The sequence below is a fragment of the Ciconia boyciana genome, chromosome 1, assembly GCF_034638445.1.
Source record: "Ciconia boyciana chromosome 1, ASM3463844v1, whole genome shotgun sequence".
Taxonomy (NCBI): Eukaryota; Metazoa; Chordata; class Aves; order Ciconiiformes; family Ciconiidae; genus Ciconia; species Ciconia boyciana.
The window spans coordinates 95080189-95102394 of NC_132934.1; the positions used below are offsets into that span (position 1 = coordinate 95080189).

Consider the following 22206-nt stretch of genomic DNA (forward strand, 5'->3'; position numbering starts at 1 on the left):
AACCAGTGTGAAGTTTTTATTTGCATGGCCAAAATATCTTCCTTTTGTTCCCCTGCAATCTTATTTCCCTTAACACGCTTTAAGGTTTTTGCTGCAGAAGGAACAAGATGCAACACTGCATACTTCCTTGAACAACCACTCCCACAACACCTAAACATTTAACAGATGTAGCAAATGACAACACCACGAACGGGAAAAAACTAAGTTCCACCATTCAACATGGTCTGCAACAGCGTCTTTAGGGCTGGCTGAAGTGGGCAACCTCACTTTAGAAGGTCATTTCCTCCTCATTTCTTTACAGTGTTGGTGGTTTCAATCCATACTTCTTTGCAACTTCTGTCTGGGCATAGGCAGCATCACAGAGTGAGTAGAGGTGGGCCATCTCCATTTCAGATTTGGCCAGGTTGATAGCTTTGTTGAACATTTCAATGGCTTTATCCAGATTACCTCTGAAATATACCAAAATGTAGTCCAATTAAGACTGGCAAAGCACTCTTTCTTTTCATCTCTACAGCATCGTTTTTCCTTCAGGACTTACACTCTCCACTACTAACAGCTTAAAAGGACTACAGGAGGAACCACCACGAGAACTTGCAATGACGATGAGCAAACTGAGAAAAGTTGTTACCAGGCCTAAGCAACTAGGATAGCTGTTATCTGCCTTCCTCTTGACAGCCCCCATGGGTGGTAGCGGGGGATAAAATGTTCTCCACAGGACACCAAGTTTACTACAAAAGATAATGCTGCGACAACTAAATGAACTCTCATCTTCCTTGAAAAGAGTTTGCATACTTAAGAGGAAAACTAGCACAAACAAGAGCTCACATTATTTAAATAGGAAACACTTGCAAAATTTCTCACGGCAACAGTTTAATTGTCCTTTTGATGGCTAGACATGTAAAAAAAGACTCAACTATACTCTGAGCTACACCCCAAACTTCTGCACAACTGTAATACAATGCACTGATACAGAATAGTGCATTAGTCTTTCCTCTTTAACTTGAGAACTCGCAAACTGCAGTCCTGTTGGAAGTAAACCCAAATCGTCAGGCTTGAGAGTATAGCTCAGGATCCTCAGTACAAATAGTCCACTAAGATATGTTTAAGGACTACATTAGATACACAGGAAGTCTAGTAATGATTAAGGAAGTCGCTTTAAATCAGAAGGGATGTATTTAAACATACACAGACTCATCTGCATGTTGTTCAGTAAGTATGACATTGGTGAACACAGGAACTTGTCAGATGATAAAGCAGAATTATGCCATAGAGAAAGAAAGGCTTTACCTGAGAGTTACAGAACAGAAATCAGGACTTCAGGTAAGAGCTGGCCTTGCACAGCACCGGGGAGAAGATCTTAAGAAAGACTTAAGATCCGTAAGGAAATCTAAAGGACTTTTGTAATTTCAAAAGTAACCGAGAACTCTTAACACTGCAATTCAACATTACCTTTGCACTTCAATCGTTCCCATGGTTTCATATGCAAAATCACATTTGTTATCAATTTCAATGGCCTTGCTTATGAGTTCTAACCCTTTGTCTAAATCTTGCTTCCACTGGAGCTGAAGTAAACTGGAAGAGAAAGGAAATTTAGAACAAACTTCACATACTCCTCTCAAAACCCTGATCACGTAAGATGACAAAAAAAAAAATCCCAAATGTATTTAATTCCTACTGCAGGGTAGACAGCAACTTCATGGCTTTTAAAACATGTTTGTGAAAGTCACTTTCAATAAGCCAGGTTACCAATTTAATGCCTCTAGAGAAAGGTAAATGCCTCCCAAGAAGATTTGTTACAAGTTGTTTTATGAAAGAGAAAACTTCAGCACAAAGCTGAAATTAAGACAGGGCTAAAGTAAAAGTCAGATATACTTCAAGCAGATACTCAATTAGGAATGAATACTAATGAAACTTTCCTGAAACTTATTTACAGTTTCGTCAAGAGAAACTGCAGAAATACATTTAACAGCACTAAGATGTTTTCACAAAGTTAGTTCTCCTGGCTAAACTTCTAAACACAAACATTCAATTCAGGTTGATTCATCTAAATATGCCAACTGCCCTTGACCAAAAGGATTGCAAACTCAATACATACCCTTTATGAACATATGTAGTGGCATTGTCTGGCTCAAGGTCAATGCATTTATCATACATTTCATCAGCCTTGCCAAACTGCTGTTGATCAGTTAGTGCCTGCATCAAGAGAAACCTGAATGTCAATATGCAACCAAAACATGCACTCTGCACTAGGCTAATTCTAACTAAAACCATATTGATAATGCAAGATTGGATATAGCTCTCTTATCGTACAGCAGGCCAGGCACATCAGTTACTAGAGTTAAGTTTCAAAACTGAGATGTTTTAGAAGAAAGCTGCTAGGCTTTAAGTGCACAAATTACGGATCACAGTACCATCTGTAATGGGAGATCCCCAAGCAACATGCTAAGTGTACTGCAAGTAAAAACCATTCTAAAAGTCTGTACCTGCAAGTCTCAACTTCTTCCTTTTACAAATACACTTCTTTCAAAAGGAAATGCATCCATATTGCCTACCTACTTAAAATCAGGACATCCCACACTTCGTACTAGAACCAGCAGTACGTTTTCTTAGAGAAGAAATTACAGTCTCTGTTACAAGTGTACTCTGAACATCTGTACGGAACTCTGCTTGACCAGTACGTGTCATTTGTAGCAGAATGAAACTGTTACCCTAGTTCCACACATTTAACTCCCAAATTACCTAGATAATCCCTGAGATCCATCAAGTGAGATGCCACACACGTGCAGGAATTCAAGGGGAAGTGTATGCCAGACCTCTGTCTCCTAATAACCACCCTTGACTCTCATCACTTATATTCTGCTCCACCAATTCCCCCTCTACTTCCTCTACCCCAGAACACCCATACCTATTAATTCAGGTAGCTTATTAAAGACAGTATGTGTTATCTCAGAACTTATTCTGAAAAATCTTCATATATTATTTGAAGAAATGTATGTTATCCAAGATAAGAGGTGCAAGAGTATGCAGCATTTTCTTTAAGATAGAGAAAAATGTACCTGAGCATAGAGTGCATAGCCTTCCGCACACTTTGGAAATTTTTTTATGACATCTTCAAAGCCTTTCATGGCTACTTGCACAGGCAAAGGATTATTTCCTGTATAAGCCTGGCGATACTATTCAAGAAAGAAAAACAAAAAAAAAAAAAAAAAGAAAAATAATGAAACACCACCACAAAAAAAAAAAGGCTCATCAGACCTCTACCCACTTCCCCAAGAGATGCATGCATCGTAACAATTACAAGTTGGAGAAGGTGACGTGCCTGTACATCCTACCAAATCTGTTTTTAGGAACCTACCATGTGTCCAAGTCTCTGGTAGAGTGGACTTGGAGAGGAGAAAGGGTGGAAGAAGGAAGCCACAAGGCCTGATAGTTGCCAATCGCCTCCCTCTATTTCAAAAGCCTAGAAATTCCAAGCCTAAAATTCCTCCTTGTTCACACCATGTAAAGCTGTCCTCAGAAGAGTCCTGCATGCAGAGGCATTGTACTAGCTTGAAATAGTTTGTTTCCAATTTCTTGAAGGTGATTGTTTTCCACAACATTAAAGCTTTATTTAAATAAATTTTATGTGATACAGTTAGAGTGAAGATTTATGTTCCTCTACCACAAAACAGAAAATATGACATACTGTTTGAACAATGAACATTTCAAAATGAAAGCAACAAACCCTTACTCCAACTGAAAAACCTGTTGCATTATCTTTTAATAATAAGGTAAAGAAATAATGAGATGTTTGGTGCCCTACTTTTCCATTAAATTGGAATAAAACAGAGAAACACAATATGTTTTCCAGAACTTTTTAAAAAGAAAAAGCACCCAGATAAACACCAGCGTGTTACCTACCAGAGCGAAACATTTCTGTGCTTGAGCCAAGGCAGAATCGGGTCGCAATCGAATACATTCATCAAAGTCTTCCACGGCCTCTTCAATTTGGTCAAGCAGGATTTTCAGCTAGCCAGAATGAAAGAAAATCCTATTTCTGTATTTAATCTGTGCTTCAGACACTTAAGTGATAATTCAATTAGTGTCAGTTACTCATATAATCTCCAGTTCAGTTTCAGAACTGCCTAGAAACCTACCAAACCCATGACTAAAAATCACTGCCATAAAATAACAAAGCCACCACTGAAACTTTGGCTTCACACACAAAAAGGCAATGTCCATGTGTAGGGATTGAGAATGCTTGCATTTTAGACTGTTGCCATTACTGCTTTAGCATTATGTCCAGTCTCCAAAACTATGCCGTATTTTCTCATGTCGCTTTGCCTCGCTGTAGTTAATGCCTGTGGACTATTTGGATGTCGAAACATTTTGGCTTTCCCAGTTTGCATTTCAACATTTTGGGGTTTTTGGGTTTGGTTGGGGTTTTTTTTGACAGTCTCATTCCTTCACAAGAGTGGAGCTCACTTCATCATTCTCTTACTTTACTGTGAGGCTACTGTAAAACACTGATTTTCAATCCACAGAAAACTTTCATTCCCTTCAATCAACACATAACACCATTCTTATTTTTGAGCACTAAAGAGATTTAATGAATTCAAGGAGAGAGGCACTTGATCTGTGGAAGTCTTCCTTACAAATACAACTTAGTATATATGCATATGGTAGTGTTTCCTTTATTCTTCCAGCACCTTTTATATTACAGTTCTGTGGAAGCAGGCCTCTCTAGGTCTAGAAATTAGTCAAGGACACAGCAGTGTCACAAGCCAGAGAGGGATGAGCTGAACAGATGCAAGTCTAGGCTGCAGTGCTGCAGATGCTGAGTTATCAGGAACACACATTACAGCCGCTGTAACAAAGCTTCCTTCTATGCAGATGCTGCTCTGCTGTATCAGGCCCCGTCACAGAGCAGCTTGTATCTGCTGTAAATGTATATAAGCCCTAGTACTTTTAAGTCAGAGTTTGTATTGATAGAGGGCTGAACCTCTGTCGCTCTGCATTTTCCTATAGCTACAGAAATAAACTGCTTCTGCCTGACCTGAACCTGCAAATTAGACTGTGTGTTTATTCCGCAGCAGTTCCAAATTAGGAGTTCCTGTTTTTCTGCCACAAACAGTATAAAGTGTCTCCAATGATGTACTGATCTTTATTTTTCTTTTAGTATATACTGAAATATTTAAGTATTGGGACAAAATCTCTAATGTTTCTTACTTGTCCTCGATGGTGGTAAACATCTGCATTCTGAGGATCAATGTCAGCAGCCATGTTGAAGTCTTGAGTGGACAGCACAGGTTGCTGCTGCTGCATATACATACTTCCTCGTTTGATCAGAGCATTAGCTCGGAGCTGTAAAAAAAGTTCAAAGAAGCATTAGCCACTCCAACATTCCTCCAGATTTAAGGCTTTATTACAATTACAGTAAATTTTTCATTTGACTAGTTTCTCCCACTGACAGATTTAATTCATTCTAAGCAGGAATAAATTTCATATTGACTCTAAATGAATCAACTCCCTTGCTTAATTTCAAATATATCAGCCTATGCTTCCATTTCAGTGGATTTTCAACCCCCCCAAAAATCCGTTATAAGACAGGTTCCCCATGCTTACAAATACATCAACATTTTTTGAAGCAGTTCAATATGCAAGTACAATTAATATTTTTCTCTTAACTATGAACTGATTTTTCAGATTGGATAAGCCTCCAATTCGTTCAACTTCCTCTGTTCTTTAGTTTGTACTACTTAGCACAGCTGCCTCAAAAATCAACAAGCCCTTGAAAAAAAACATTTGTCAGGAATAAAAAGACAAAACAGTAAATAAACCAGAACACTCCCACTGAAGTATCTGAAAACTTGGAAAAACAACTTCTTGAAGAATACTGCAAGTTTATCATCTAACTTCTACGTTTTCTCAACCCAAACTACAATCCAGCTGTGACAGATTCTTACCTTCACATTTGCATCTTCCATGCTGATGACCTGATCCAGGTCTGGTTTGGCAGCATTTGCATTGCCAATAAGTAAGTAGAAAGTAGCTCGCAGAAGCAAAGCTTCTGCCATGTATTTTCCCTTTGCTTCAATTTCTTTTGTGCTTTCACTGATAATTTTGTCATAGTTCTCTTCTTCCATATATTGTTTTGCTCTCAAATAGCCAGAGCTGTAAATGATGTAAGAACAGTTGTATATATACATGCATTCACTGAACACAGCAATTTCAATTCAGATTTTTCATTAAATCATAACAAATATTAACTTTTGCTAAACTCAGTTACAACACCACCATAATAAGTAAAGTTACAAATATTCCTGGACAGAGCCATCACAGACTGAAAACAACTTAGACAAAGAATGGCCAAATTACATTGGAAATAATGAAGAAAAATGTTTTAAAGCTCTTGAACTTGAGCTTCATTTGTCTCTTGAAATTTTTTTTTCACATTAAGGACAGCAGTAATGCCTGCCTTAAAACAAGAGGGCTGGGATGGAATTCCAGGTCAGAAAAGTGAAATATTAAACCTAGCAATGTGCAGTTTATACGTGGAAGAGAGGATTTCACAGCAAAAATTACAGTAAGCACTGCCTTGTCCACAGCTAAGTGTCCTGGATTCAGTGAATCTGCCTGCAGATCAGAACATTCTATCTTACTTTAAAAAAAAAAAATTCATAACGCTGTTTGCAATGGTTTCCATACTGACAGCAGTAGTATCTTCCAAAAATAAACTGGAAAGCAGCATAGTAAGTTAAAGCACCATTCATGTGGTGTTCAAGCTCCACCGAAAAAAAGAAAAAGCTCAAGCTTTTCTTTGTCAACAAACCTCTCATTTGTGTGCAATTTGATTCCAGAAAGATAAAACACCCTTTCAGCCTCAGTTGCTGTAAATTCATAGTTTTCATTAACAAAGACCCTTTTCCTAGCTTCTCTTCTCTCTCCAAGCCAAAGACTAACTTGCTCTCTTCCTTGGAAACTCTCCTTCAGTGTAACACATTCCTTTCTCCAGAAGCATCGTCCAGCACTCTCCAGTCCTCCCATCTCCTAAGATTTACTATTATACTGTAGTAAATATTCAGCATAACTTCCCAATCTCATTGTCCTTCCTCTGTTTAGTGGATTGAAGCCACCTACAGTTTGGAACTAGCCAGTCAGCTTTCATAAAAGTTCTGTTTTTAATACTGATCTCATTTTATAGGCTCATTTTATTACCACAGGATTTCCCATGCCAAGTACTATAAGAACAACAGCAAGTTACACTGAGCAGAATGTCAAAATCACTAAACACTTCATTCCAATACCAAACAATTCCCAACTGTACTGTACACTCACTTTTCTTTTACTTCAGAAGCCTCTCCCTCCTTATCCTTATCTTCATCTGATTTCTCACCCTTAAGCAAAGGTTGGGAGATTATATCATCTGTGAAAGAACTGAAGTAGGATTTAATGAACTGTGGTGAGGGCATCAGAGGCTCACGATTCTGAAACAGAGAAATGTAATTTCAAGTCATTAGATGGTAAGATCAGATGGTAAATATGGAAATGGATAAACAAATGTGATTATAAAAAAATTCATTCATGAAAGAACCAATGTATAACTTTCCACTATCTCATTTGATAGTCTGATATTTTTGATTTGGCAGTTTGACATTTAGGGATTATTTAAGCTTCAGATCACAACACAATATCCATCACGGGTAGAAATAAAGTGAAGATATTCAAGAGAGGAGGGAGATAGTATCTTTCTGCCTGTGTGGCTAGAAGTGAGGACTCTTAGGATATCATAAGACATTGGGTAGATGTACTAAACCAGTATGTGTGCACATAAATTGGGTGAAAAATGCAAGCTAGCAGTTTAAACATGAGCCTAAATTCAAGTAGATTCTGAATAGCACTTTGCCCTTTTCTCCACTTTGTCCAAGAAAAGCTGCTGTCTATTGTTACAATGAAGACTAATGAGGCAATATCCTAATTCTACGTGGAGCTTGGCCCGGATACCACACATTTTACTTGAAGTCCCAGAAGTAACACCTCTCAGGTACAAAATCCTTTCTACAGCCAAAAAATATTTCTTGCTTAAAATTAACACTGCACACAAGAATTACAATTCAGTCTCTCCTGCAAGAAAAGTCTGAATGCACTCTTCTGAATTTCTCTATGAAGTCCTATTGTAGTACTGCCTATTTGAAGCACACCTATTTTATGATGCTACCACGACCACACTAATAGCACGATTCATTTTTGTTACCTCGACATCACACGTTTATGTGAGTTTCCATAGGAAATAAATTCAGCATCTCAAAACCAACATGGATTTCAATACTTCAACCGTCGCAACAAAAACTAAGCAAGAATGTTTTAATAACAAGTGAGAATGTTTTAATCCCTGTCCCAACTTTTTTGTAAACCTATAGCCACTTAAAATGACTGCTCCTGGCTACCCCTATACTTCCATAGTTCTCTTTTCTGCAGTTTCTAAACATTAATGCAAAGACGTCTAAGTGCCAAAATAGAAAAGTACAAGTTTGAGCTCCTATTTACAGAAATTAAACAGAAACAGCCTGAGACTGAATGTCACAAGTAATTCATGGTAGTTAGTAGACGAAGGCGTATTTCTCAAGAGAGAATCAGGAAGTTTGACCACTAATAAAAAGATGTGACTTCGCACTGCATCATTTTTTTCTTATACAATGCTTTTTTGCTTTTCTTTTATTTTTTTTTTTAATTTAAAAACCCCCAACCTTAAAACAGCATTATTTTGCCACTTTCTAAAACACAAGAATTCTGCTGTCAACTTAAATCTTTCCCTCATTAAATTTCTATTTCTAAAACCAAGAATAACCCAAGGGAAAAGCCGTCAATCATAATTCTTCTCATTTTAAGCTATTCATTACTTATGGAACCAACATTTTTATGCATTTTCAGTTGTCATTTATAAACCTTCCTACCTCAATGTACATATCTAACTCAACCACCTGATCTGCAACTGAACATTTGGCTACTGCTGTTCCAACGTATCCTGTTTCCATTATGTTGCAAGTCCAGAAAAGCCCCATGTAAGGCAGCACACCAAGTTAGGTGTCTCCTGAATGTCACAATCAGTTTGATTATTACAGGGAAACAATTGTTAGAAATAGGCCTCTCTTCCCTACTGAGGTTTCAAGAAGTTTGGACAGGTCCCAAAGAAAAACATCGCTACAATAGTAGCTTTGTACAAAACTGTTCATGTCGAATCTTACACCTCAGCAGATGAAGACAGTGACTTGCTTACAACAATTGACAGAATGCCAACAATCAACATTTCAACAACCAGTCAGGTGAAATCAGAATTTGTCAGCAATATCAGAAGTCCTACCTTGTATTTCTCTTTGGCCTTTTCTTTTCCAAGGAGTTTAAGAACTTTATCAGCTAATAACATACTTTGCTGGTTTTGGAAGGCTTCTAAAATGCAGACTGCAGTGACATCTAGGAAACAACATACAAAAGTGAGATTAAAGACAAATTCTGATAGTCACTGGAGTACACTAAAATGTGCCACTATTACAATGAGTCACTGTCAAATTAATATAAGTCCTATTCGAGGGTAAAAGCCTCTGTTTCCAGTTTGCTGTATTTACCATGTTTTCCAAGATACAAATTTGTATCCAAAATGATCTTCTTGTGCTAAAAGAACTTCATGACAGTGAATGAAAGAAATTACATTTATTTTTATCTTCATGTTTTTATCTAGAGACAAACACACTTAGATGAACAGTGAAAATGTGTATCTCCAGTAGGGGTTTTCAACATTTTGAAACTTTAGGCATAGTAATTATGTTCATATTATGTTTGCATTAAAAGTGTTAACACAGCTTCTCTTCTGGGACTGGTCCTAATTTTCTACTTTTAAAATTCACATTCAGTCCAATCACATCTTGCTTCTTCCTCAGTTTAAGAAATCTTCCCATATTATATCTCAAATTTTTCTGCTCACCTCTGTGACTTTGGAATGGAGCAAGTTTAAGAGAAATAGCTTTCTGGCCTATTTAAAGTGCTAGCCCATATCATATCACTTTCATTCACGCACAGAGCCTCTGCAAATGTTAACCCATTGCTCCCTGAACCATGCTTTGCAGTGTGAAATGCGCTCTTATGGTACATTATCATTATTTCTCTGGATCCTCTAGTTAATGTAATACTACCACTGATTTTTCCTATTTAATTTTCACTTAAACCTCAGTAAAGATGAACAGAGTTTGGACTTGAAATTCAAACAGTGTATTGTTTGAATGCACTTGAAAAGCAAGTGTCTTACTCTGGAGTGTAAGTATAGTTTCTGTAATTCTACACCCTATAGGTACTATTATGCCATAATTTATACAGAAACTCCCCACAACTCTAGCATGGTCAAGAAGGACATCAGAGTCCCCAGGAAAACACGCTACACCCAAAAGGAGTGTGAAAGATAGCGTGCAGTAATACTGTACTATACCACCGTAGCAGACACACTTTGCCCAAAGCAGGCAGCTAGAAACTAGTGCCCGGACTTGGGTGAGGCAGCAACATCTTCCCAAATGATACTACCAGGGATCATTGGAGGGGGTTTTTGCTGGTGGTGGTGGGGTTTCTGGGGGTTTTTTTGGTTTTGCTTTCCTCCACTACATGGACATACCTTACCTTCCTGGGATTTTACTGGCCATACACAGTTGGCAGATAAAAGCAGTATTGTATTAGAAAACCGGTGGAGTTCAGAAAAAGCAGATAATTTTCAAATCTGAAAAAACTGCAAGCTAAAAATCAAACACAAATCAAGGTTGAAAATAATTGCTACAAACGTTACTGCTACTAATATTAAAAAGGAGTTATGTTTAAAAGCTATCCTACTACAGCAGGGACACTTGATATTTCTTGGGGCTTTTATCATCTGTCAGTTTAGGGCAACTACATAAGGTTTAGATTTTATTATAGCACTCTGGAAGTGCAGCTGTTGGTCAATTAGTGATTGCAAAGGACTACACTAAATGATCTAAGTAGTTCTTTTCTAGTCACTAGGGGCTTACAGGGCAGAAAGGCATTCTGCCAGCAGATAAATAAATAGATAGATAAATAAAATTTCCACATCTTATTTACCTTTTAATTTAGCAGACCTAATTCTTAGCTGTTATACATAATGAAACTAATTTAACAGACTTGCCAGTCAGAGCACTGCCTTATTTTCTGTCCTTCTTTGATAATGAGCACAGCTGAAAATTTCATTTGCCTTTTAATCTTACATCAGCAGGAATGGCTTCACTTGATGAAATTTAAATGGGTCCTTCCAAACAGTGTCCCTTAGTTCAAAAGTACCCTCAGACAACACACCTGACCTGTAGTACTCCTTAATTTTCATGGCTTCTCAGTCACAACTTCCTGAGAGTTCAAAATGTATTCTGTTAGGAATAGTATTTGGAAGGATTTGACACAGTAGTTTCTGCCAAATACATAGTATTAATATTAAAAAAGGGGGTTTTTTAAATATGTTCCAATTTTTGTAACAGTTATACATCAGAACGAAATGCTTCTGAGGCTGTTTTCCCTTTAATACATGCCAAATGCATTTAAATGACGGTAGTACTCTTGTTTCTGACGATGTATCTCCACCTGCAAAACCACCTTGGTTTCTGTAGTAGTACCATTCCTCTACAACAAACAGGGAAGAAAGTTTGTTACTGTATGGAAGTAGAATGACTGTTGTCTGGGTTATCCACTCAGCATGTTACATGAATTCTATTCTAAAAGGTAGGGAGTTTCCTGGAAAAAGAATACCTTGAGTGGCTGCAGTAACATCAATTTCTCAGCAGCTATTTCAGATCTGAGCAGATAACAGCTTGAAAAACAGGAAAAGGTTTCTTCTTACAAAATAAGAAAATATATTTGCAGTAGCTATGAATGGTTTTAAATAAATAATTCTGTATTACAGCTCTGAGGCCCCCAATATAAGAAGGACATGGAGCTGTTGGAGCAAGTCCAGAGGAGGGCCACGAAGATGATCAGAGGGCTGGAGCACCTCTCCTATGAAGACAGGCTGAGAGAGTTGGGCTTGTTCAGCCTGGAGAAGAGAAGGCTCCGGGGAGACCTGCAGCCTTCCAATACCTGAAGGGGGCCTACAAGAAAGCTGGAGAGGGGACTTTTTACAAGGGCATGTTGTGACAGGACAAGGGGTAATGGCTTTAAACTGAAAGAGGGTAGATTTAGATTAGATATAAGGAAGAAATTCTTCACTGTGAGGGTGGTGAGGCACTGGAACAGGTTGCCCAGAGAAGTTGTGGATGCCCCATCCCTGGAAGTGTTCAAGGCCAGGTTGGATGGGGCTTTGAGCAACCTAGTCTAGTGGAAGGTGTCCCTGCCCACAGCAGGGGGGTTGGAACTAGATGATCTTTAAGGTCCCTTCCAACCCAAACCATTCAATGATTCTATGATTACTGTACAGAAGTAAAAACAAAACAATCCCAGAAGTTATCCTATCCAAAGTACCTGAGCTAATTCCACTTTTAAGTATACACATCTAGAGACACTCACCTTCTAAACATTCCTTCTTATTGTCTAGCTTCTCATGAGCTTTTGCGCGTCTGAAGAGAGCTTTTACATATTTAGGATTAAGCTCAACAGCCTTTGTGCAGTCTTGTGCCACTTCTGTCCATTTTTGCTGTGGGTAGAAAACAACACGATGAGAGAGGCCCTACTCAGCTGCATTGTATTAGCTTTCCACTGCCAACTCCAGGGTCATGCCCACCTAACAGTAGCTGCAGTTCCCAGGGCTCTGGTTCTACCTGCTTGCTTCTATTTCTGCAAGTTTCTCAGTAAGAAACTGCCAGGCACCACTGGAAGCCACCTGCACCAGAAGAGCCACAAAACAGAAAAGGAATTCCTACAGAAAAACGAAACCAGACAGTTGTACAAAGCATACGGGAGAAGATGATGAGTTGATGCGAAGATGCTTATAGGAGGTAACACTGGGACTGAAAGACTGGTACAAAACAAACAGAAGAAAAAAAGATGAAAACATAATGAAAACCAACAAACAAGTTTAACAAAGTGCTAAAACACTTTAAAAAAATTTGTTATTTCAATTTACTATACTGTTACTACAAAGGGATGATAAATGAATATGTAGGAGTGGAGCTGGCCAAGGGTATTAAGAACTAAAAATCCATTTATCTGCAAAACTGATTATCAAAACAGGCTTTTCTAGTAACTGAAAAAGAGGAACCACATACATTTGGGATTCATTATGGCATGAATTAGTGTTGTAAGTAGTCTTTGATTAGACAAGAACTGTTTTCTCTCTCCTCTAACTTTCAAGACTAGATTTCTCTAATCACACAGTCTCTCACTTGATACTTCAGACTATACAAAGCCAATTCTTCCACTCCTTTATATAACTCACCAACTTGACCTCATAGGCAAATCTATTGATACTATAATAAACAACACTGGTTGACTTCTAAAACTAATATCAAGTATACTCAGCTATCAAGTAAACGTAACTTCCACATGTGCAAAATTTAGGTCTTGGGCTTTATTATGATTACTGTCATTTTTTTGTTTAATTTTTGAAGTAGCATCCTTCCAAAATATTCGGCCTTTCACCTAACAGTTAAAGAAACACTCTAGTAGAGAGAAGGAAAGTTAACGTGTATACAAGAAAATTGTTCCAGAGGATATGAAATTAAAACCTTGTCTTACAAGAAAGGGACACATAAGAATTACAGAAGACAGACTGAGAATAGTTAACAGAAAATAATTTTATTTATACGTGGAAAAGTATGATGAGCTAGTGAAAAACATCTGCAAGCAACCGCATCTTGTTGTGAAGGCAGCAGATATCACCACCTGGGATCTTTCAGTGGACAAAAGTGACAAAATACACAATTTATAATGCAACTTTTTAGAATAAACACATAATTATCTTTAATTTCTTACCAGTTGTTCATAGGCAGCAGCTCTATTTTGATAGAAGGTAGAAAGATCAAGGTTTTTCTCAGGAGGGCACAGGCTGATAGCTTCAGTATAACACTGAATAGCTTGCTCATATTTTCCTGCTTTAAAATATTTGTTTCCTTTGTTCTTGGCTGCTTGGGCTCTATCAAGAGGGCTCTGAAAAAGAAAGTGATAGGTCAGGTCCAATAAGAAAAGCATCACTGCATGCAAGCTATGCACTTAAGGGCTGATCTTCAAAGATATAAAATGGATGTGGGTGGTAAACTCTAGCCTAGACTTCTGAAAAACCTCACACCTTCCATTTCCTGGAAAAACACAACAGATTTTCTTTTGCAAGTATATCAGATAGGAGACAAACTTTTCAAAATATTCACTACAATAGTATTAAATAATGCAATGATTTCTCTTTGGAAAGCTAAACAAGTTTTAATCTTACGTGACTGGTGATCAGAAGAATTAATGAGATAAGTTATTTCTCCAAAGACTAAATATGTGAAAACAACAAAGCCCTCAAAGCAATTCAAACAGGAAAGTTTTCTACTGAAATACAAATAGCCTGTAAGACCAGACCTGACTCCACAGACTATGAATGAAATATGGAAAACACTCTGTGGAAAGACCTACTGAGCAAGACAAATAAAACCTGTAAGGAAAAGAAAGCTGTTTCACCTTCCATACACTAGACAAATAAAATTAACTAACTTCACAGCTAACGCCTCTACAGCTTCACACAACCTGCTTCATCCAACCACTAATACAAAGTGCTGGACCATCATGGTCTGTCATTCTTAGCAGAGGATGGAAAACTTTTCAACTGGCCTGTGACCCTGCTAAATCAATCTTTACGTTCTGCACCGCCTGTTGATCATCTGCATTTCTGCAGAAACCAACATTGCTACCTGTAATCCCCAGATTTACAGATCAGTCATCAAATGTTGTGGTTTATAAGGAATCAGATGTAAAAGGCCTCTCTTTATCAGAAGGGTATGACCCACATTCAAGAAATAGAGCTGCAAAAGATCCTAACATTCATCTGGATTTCTGATCCTCATTCACAGCCTAGCTTCAAGGATCAACATTTTGGGGCAGTTCAGACTAACCTGCCAGACCAAAATGGACAGAGGTATAAGCACACATGCCACCCTACCAACCTCTCTGAGGAGGGAAAGAGAACAACCTAGGGGCAACAATAGCTGCAGGATTCACTGTATCTCACTTGTTGAATCACATGCACTGAAAAGATCATATAGGATTTACTGGCAATTGTAAATGCTGCTCTTTGACCACACTTCTGCCTCCTCTTCCCCCTCACCCACCACCAGCGTCAAACTACACCAAAGTTGCTGCAAGACAAACTTGAAAGCATGTTCACATTTCATCAGCCTGTTTCCCTTAATGTCTGGTAATTTCATGCCAGTCTGATCATTCTTAGCATCTAAATGATGTTTAAAACTGAAAACCTGAAGGAAACCCAGGACTTGCTGTACAACCCCTCTTTTAAGGCCTGGTTTCCAATCATAGCATGAGAGAACCAGATAATGGGTGCCAGCCTTATTTCCTACATAAAAATAGGCATCCAAATAGAACAAAAGTATCCTACAGGCACTCTCTTGAGGAGAAACTTACCAGTGAAACCATATAAGGGAGAGAATTTCTTAAATATCCCTATTGCCAGAAAAGCTCTTTTCTCACAGGTCACCGATCACTGGGATTATAGGAAATCAATCTGCACCATCTCCATTGCTCACAGAACAAGATAATCTGCATGGCTTTTAGATTTTTTGTTTTTAACGATTTAAATTCAAATTGATAAAAGATTAACTTCACCTCTTTTCGTACACTGTGTGTAACTCTATGGATACACAAACCAGAATTAAAGTGCAAATATTTTTACTGAGAAACAAGTAACTGTATTTGAGAAGTCGTTTCTTTAAAACTCAACCCAAGTTTGAAAAGGTTACATTTACTTAAAGTATGTCCTAAACTTAGGTCCCAATACAATAACGCTTCTCTCTTAGCTAAGGAAAGGGTTATGCATATGCAACAGACAAACTTAAATACATGAAAGTCAGCTTGAATTTTTCCTTCTACACTTCTACAGCAAACCACATTAGAAACATCCTTGTGAAATAATCTACAAAATTCAGCGCTGTTCCAATTTACTTGGTACCAAAAAGAAAAACACAAGATGTGGGCTATGTTGTAACATTCAGACCTGTGTTCCCAGTATGAAAATTATTTAAAACTGCAGAGATTAAGCCTACACTACAACTAGATTACTACTTTATGATCACTGCCAATTCCTTTAGCCCAGGGATCTATTACCCCAATATGCGCCTCAGGCTGACCAGTCTGTCCACTCTATCCTATGCACTTTTGACAGCCCTGCACCGCAGTCCCTGCATAAAGACACATGCTACAGATGAGGACTACTGCATAATATCCAAATGTCAGTGTCAGATATGGGACAGGAATCGCAACTGCAAGAAATCTGTAGTTCTGGGGCTGTCACTGGTGCTCTGCTGGTTCTTGGGAAGCATGAATTCTTCAGACAAGCCTAAGTGCATGCAGCAGGGACCAAAAACTTTAGATAGTATTGGCATGATGCCATAGGAAAACCCATTAAAATTAGTAACTCTAATAAGAGTAAGCTTTGAATAACAGTAGTAGGACCACAGACCACACAACCAACTATACAGAAATGAATCATCGAATAGATGCTAACTCCATGGTTATTCTCTGCCCCATGCATTGCATGATGCAAGAAATTTGGGGGCAGGGAGTCAGGAGTTAGAGCACAACATGCTATCGTAATAAAGACGGCAATAATGCCCACGGCAAGAAAGAAATCAACTTTTTTGTTTATGCTGCCTTCAACTAGACTCCTAGTTCTTAGATGGTTTCTCTCTGCAACCTTAGTCACACTATTCTGCTACAGTCCTCAGTATGCACGCAATACACCATTGAATTGAATGGCTGCCATTTTAAGCACAAAGGCTGATACAGCTCTGCATCATCAATAAGCCCATTCTGATAAGGACTTGGATGAAAAATAGAATTGCTTAGCATCGCGTACCCATGAAAAATGGATCCCATACAGACTGTATAGAAATTGTGCATTAAAAATAACAAAATGTTGTATTTATGTCTTGAAGCCCAAATGGTGATAAAACACAATGACAAGTTTTAAACTCAACTGTTTTTTTAAATAATTATCCTCATGAGATTTATTTTCTTAGCAATCATGAAACTCTTTTACCATAGAAAACATAGCAGAAAATAGTGGATTAATTTACAGCTTTGGTATACAACTGATCAACTTAAGGAATAAAAACAAATAAAAACAAAAATACAGCTTTTATTTAAATTTTGTGAAATTTTTAAGAATATTCATAACCAATTTCTTTTTAAAAAAACTTAATAATTTCTGTTTAAGTTATATATTCAACTTAACTAACTGCAGTATAATCTGATGAAGCCAAAAACACTAAAAAGCTAAATCTCATGAGTCTCTTCTTTTGCTTCTGTATGTTTTTGTTGTTTGTTGTTGGGGGTTTTTTTGCCTTTTTTTTTTTTTTTTTTTTTTTTTGGGGGGGGGGCGGAGTTGTGGTTAGGGGTTTTTTTAAAGATATTAAAGAACTCATGTCACATTATGTGCTGCAATACCTTTCCCTAATAGCACAAATAAGAATATGAAAATTAATTCTTAACATAAGATCAGTTTTTGAAAGAGTTTGTCAAGCCTTAGATTTAACCCTGACAAAATGTAAGCTGCTGCTTCTCAGCCCTCCAGTCCTTGTCAATTGCTACACTGAAGATGTACACACATAAGAAACTGATTATGCGAGCAAACTTTATGTACCTCAGGCCCAAGTAATCAAAAAACCTCACACCTTCTTCCATCTTCTTACAAATGTAATAATTCTAGACATTATTTTCCAATTTCACTGCTTCTCCTCACCTCACCCACTGCCATACTATGCGGTGCACTGGACATTTTTTGTCCGAAGGTGAAGATCCATATCCAGCAAGAAAAACTCTCACAGTTTGTCATCTTCCGGTCAAAGAATCCGTGCAACAAGCAAACAAGCTCAATAAAATGAATGGAAATTCATAATCAATTATGTGCCAAGGCAGTATAAACAAATAGCTCAGAAGTTATCTGCAGGTACATCTCAGTACTTAGGACCACTTTCAGCAACTGTTCACTAACAAGTCTTAAAACAGAGTTTAAGCCAAAGGGCACTTGTGTATTTGAGAAGCACTCGGTTATCTAAACAAGCAGATTGCTAACTGTCTAAAGACTAGACAGCACTGACAAAAGTTTCTTAACTGTTACTTTAACCTCAGCAAATGTACTTTCCTCACAAAATGTTCAGAAACTGCATGTGAACAACAGCAACTTAACAGCAACAGATTGCCAGCTGCGAAAATAATAAAGCTTAGTAATCCCCAGCAATGCCAATATGGTTAAACTAGCAGTTCAGAACTTTATATAGTTGAAGGAGATTGTTTTTTAAAGCAGAACAAGAAATTTGCTGCCAGCCAGTGACAACAGTGATTCACAACAGAAGCACGAGCAGTGAGGTTCAGCATTTTCTTTTGGTTGAAAAGGATTTGCGTGAGCCCATGTCTGACAGATGACATGGAGGGGGACTACTGTTTCAGCCATCTTAATTCATCAACTTGGGGGGGGGGCGGGGGAAGCAGCCCTGGTCTAGACCTTTTTTTTCCTCTGTGAGTGAGAGGACCCTCTTGATGAGATCAGGTACCAAAAAAAGTGTTGTTTTCTGAATACCTGCTGTTACTGAATCTTTCCTCTTTTTTTGACTAACGTTCATCTCGAGTCTTATCTCAGACCTATACTGAAAGGCATTAACCAAGTATAAATGGTTTTAAGATTCCCCTTAGCACTAAGACCACTATGAGAAAAAGTATGTCCACATGAGCTTAAGATATAAATTGAGTGCAAGCAAGGACGTATTATAGTTAGAAAAGTTAAGCTCAAGTTTACAATACGATTTGTCAGTGTTCTCCATTAGTCACCTTCCTTTTAAATGAGTTTGTCATTCATGCCTACCACAAATAAGTGAGCTGCACATGAGCTGCCAAGAGTCTAACAATTGTTCTACTGCTATTATACACCCGTTTAAGAGTTTTCTACACCTGTCCACTACAGCTGGCATGAAACATAGAAGACTTACAGTAGGCTGATAGTGAGATTTATTAGGCAACATGTGCACAGTACAACAGAAATTACTTTTTACATACTTTGTTTAGATCAATTCAGAGTAAGTATCAACATAAGTATATCTAGACAAAGGAGTTTAATTCGTTCATGTACTGATCTAATGTCACAGCAGTGAGATAGGCAACATTCAGCAATTGCTATTAAAATAGATACTGGAAAGAAGCCATACTAGTTGGCTGTTGATCCCAATATGTGGCACCACACAAGCCAAGGAGTTTGGCCACGTTCACCCACCACTGCACTCAGGGACTATATCCAGCTCAGAGGAAAATGTGCAAAGACAGTGAACTACTGTGGACCCAAATGGCTTTGTCTGTAATACACAATGCCACACAGCTGACTAAAAAATTCAAAAATCTCTGCTCAATGCTTCCTCACATAACAAAAACACAGGGTTAGCCTACAAACTCGCTGAAAGAGTTAAGGGGTGAGATTTGGACTATCACAGACTTGCAAAAGGAAGTGATTTCAACTTTAGGAGAAAAAAAATACTGAAGTAGCCAACACATTACCTCACTGACCAGTGCCTGCTCCTGTCAGACAAGGAGGGTATAAACTTGCTAAGACACTATCATGGAATAAGTAAAAAAAAACAAAAAACAAACAAACAAAAAAAAACCCACCAAAAAACCACATATCAACTGGGTATCAACTAATGCAATAAATGCAAAGCAGTTTACTTCTCCAACACGTTTAAGTTATGCAACATTCAGTACAAACCAAGAGAGCACGTAAGAAGCAACTGCTGTTACTGAGTAACTAAAACACATTTCATCTAAATTATAAGAAACAATGACAACTTGTGCAATTAACAGATGCAATTTGACTTCCTGACCTTTGAGTCATTAACAGATGCAGTTTTATCATCAGCACTTAACTGGTCCAATAATACCAGTTTACTGTAGTGTTGAGGAGCTGTGCTTACAGGAGAAGGAATCTCAAAAGTAGTTCAGCTTTTCCCGATATAGCACCTATGCTAAGGGCTTCTGCCAACACGTCAGTCACAGATCACACACTTGGCCGGTGCATCTATGCCAGGAGAATCCTCTAGTGCAGACACAGCTTGGGGAAAAAATGTGAGGCCTCTGCAGCAGGTAAAAGAAAAGATTGAACTGCAGGCAAAATAGTAAGAAATCTGAATAAAGAAGAATGAAGATTTTAGACCCTACATATTTTCAAAGAACAAACAAAAAATTCAAGGTCATGTCTTCAGAAACAGAGCATCAAATGGATACAAAAGCTGATTTAGTAAAATGCACAAAAAAAGTCTGAGTCCTAAGTTACATTTATAAGTAAAAGAATAGTTACCTGGCGCACACATACACACAGCTGTTGGTAGTACATTCATTATTGACTTACGTGTTTTCTAAAAGACTTCCCTCTTGTGTTTAGACTGTGAAATGAATTACTGGTTCTTATTCACTGAACAGATTTGTATTTGAAATCTGACTGAGTTTAAAAAAAACACCCAACCACATTAGAAAGGCAGACCAATACAATGCAGATAGTTAACAAGTAACGCATCTGCAATGGCTGTCTTTTCAATCAAGGGTCTTATCAATAATATCCGTAACTAATAAAATATGTGTGGAAACATGAAATCTGCATGGCATCACTGCTTTGGACATGAGGAACAGGAAGGCAATCCTCCCCACACACATAAAGCAGTCAAGGGAACCTGCAGCCACATTAATTTTCCTGCTGCAGCCATATTTTGACCAGCTAGACAATTATTTCATGTAATCAGGCAAATCTGATACCTTCTTCTACAGCTTTCCTAAGTAATATCTCTTATTTCTTTACAGCATAAGCAATGACACTCTTCAAGAAACTGGATCATACCACTCAACCATATATTTATTCTTGGCTGCATAGTCTTCCAGTAATTTAATTTGTGGAGCAATCTGAAAGAGCTAGACACACAATATTTTAAATCAAGTGCCATATAAGTGTTTTAAATGTTTTAAGTGCTTGCTTCAAGTACAACTACAGAATGACTACAAACCACTTGACAGTATATACTGCAATTCAGAAATACAATCAAGAAACCCGGAGTTAACATACTAACAGCAAAGTCACTGCAGCTACACAAAGGTCACGGGTAGCCCGCACACCAGAGCTCACATGTAGCAAGCACACTGACATAAATATGCCAGATGCTGTCTGCAGCCACAAGCCAAAGTTACCACAGTAAACAAAGTTCGAATTTGTCCTCTGTACAGTACTTGTTCAGTACCGCTGCCCATGAACTAACAAATCACTGCATTCAAGTAACTGCCTCCAGGTCCAGCATAGGTTTTGCAGCTCACTATGTCTCCAGGAATGCCTGAGGGTACCTATGATTCACTACTTACGGAAGTTGCCACCCTCCTCACCACTCCCATGTGTTTCTGCCACTGCGCACCCACTCGCGTAACACTAATTTTCATCACTGAAATGATGAAGGTTAAAACCCACCTTTTCCAATCTCCCAAAGTTGATTTTTTCTCTCCTGATCATTTCAGACTGGAAGCTTAAACTGTGGTTTGACAGTTCAGAGCATTTCAGGTGGTACGTAAGAATGGGAGAAAATGCAGGAATAGCTTAATGGGATGTTCTTATCAAAGCCAGTTAGTTTGCCAAATCCACCATTTTAAACATGCTTGTCAATTGTAACCTCACCTCAGTAATACAATGTCACCATCACGATACATCTGTGACTGCAGATGTGCAGCAAGTGCATCTTAGAGGCATTTTTCCACATACAGGTATACAAGAGAATCATGTATCTGATCTGGACTCTGATTTTGCATGTTGTCTTTCAATTTTGGTATAGACCATTTCACCTGAAAATTCTCAGAATGGTAGTTTACAACAGGATAAATGTAAGTTCTGAAAGCATATCTCTTTAGGCAAACTCTACTCTGAAGTCTCAGTTGCTTGAACTGTATGGCTTTTGTATTTTCATGGAAAATATTTCATTTAAAAAAGATTTTGATTGTGTTTTCTTTCCACTCTGCTGTATCCAGCAT

The 22206-nt window shown here is 38.0% G+C and overlaps 1 protein-coding gene across 1 annotated transcript in view; it reads right to left on the minus strand.

Annotated features, from left to right (window-relative positions):
* The window catches only part of TOMM70 (translocase of outer mitochondrial membrane 70), a 23248-nt gene continuing 1042 nt past the window's right edge, over window positions 1-22206 (minus strand). The window contains exons 2-12 of the mRNA XM_072883706.1: window positions 13927-14100; window positions 12523-12649; window positions 9341-9450; window positions 7318-7466; window positions 5946-6153; window positions 5209-5343; window positions 3901-4008; window positions 3057-3173; window positions 2096-2193; window positions 1450-1572; window positions 1-449 (exon numbers count right to left, since the gene is read on the minus strand). Of these exons, the coding sequence (XP_072739807.1) occupies window positions 296-449; window positions 1450-1572; window positions 2096-2193; window positions 3057-3173; window positions 3901-4008; window positions 5209-5343; window positions 5946-6153; window positions 7318-7466; window positions 9341-9450; window positions 12523-12649; window positions 13927-14100 (1503 nt within the window). The 3' untranslated portion in view covers window positions 1-295. The remainder of the gene's footprint in view (window positions 450-1449; window positions 1573-2095; window positions 2194-3056; window positions 3174-3900; window positions 4009-5208; window positions 5344-5945; window positions 6154-7317; window positions 7467-9340; window positions 9451-12522; window positions 12650-13926; window positions 14101-22206) is intronic.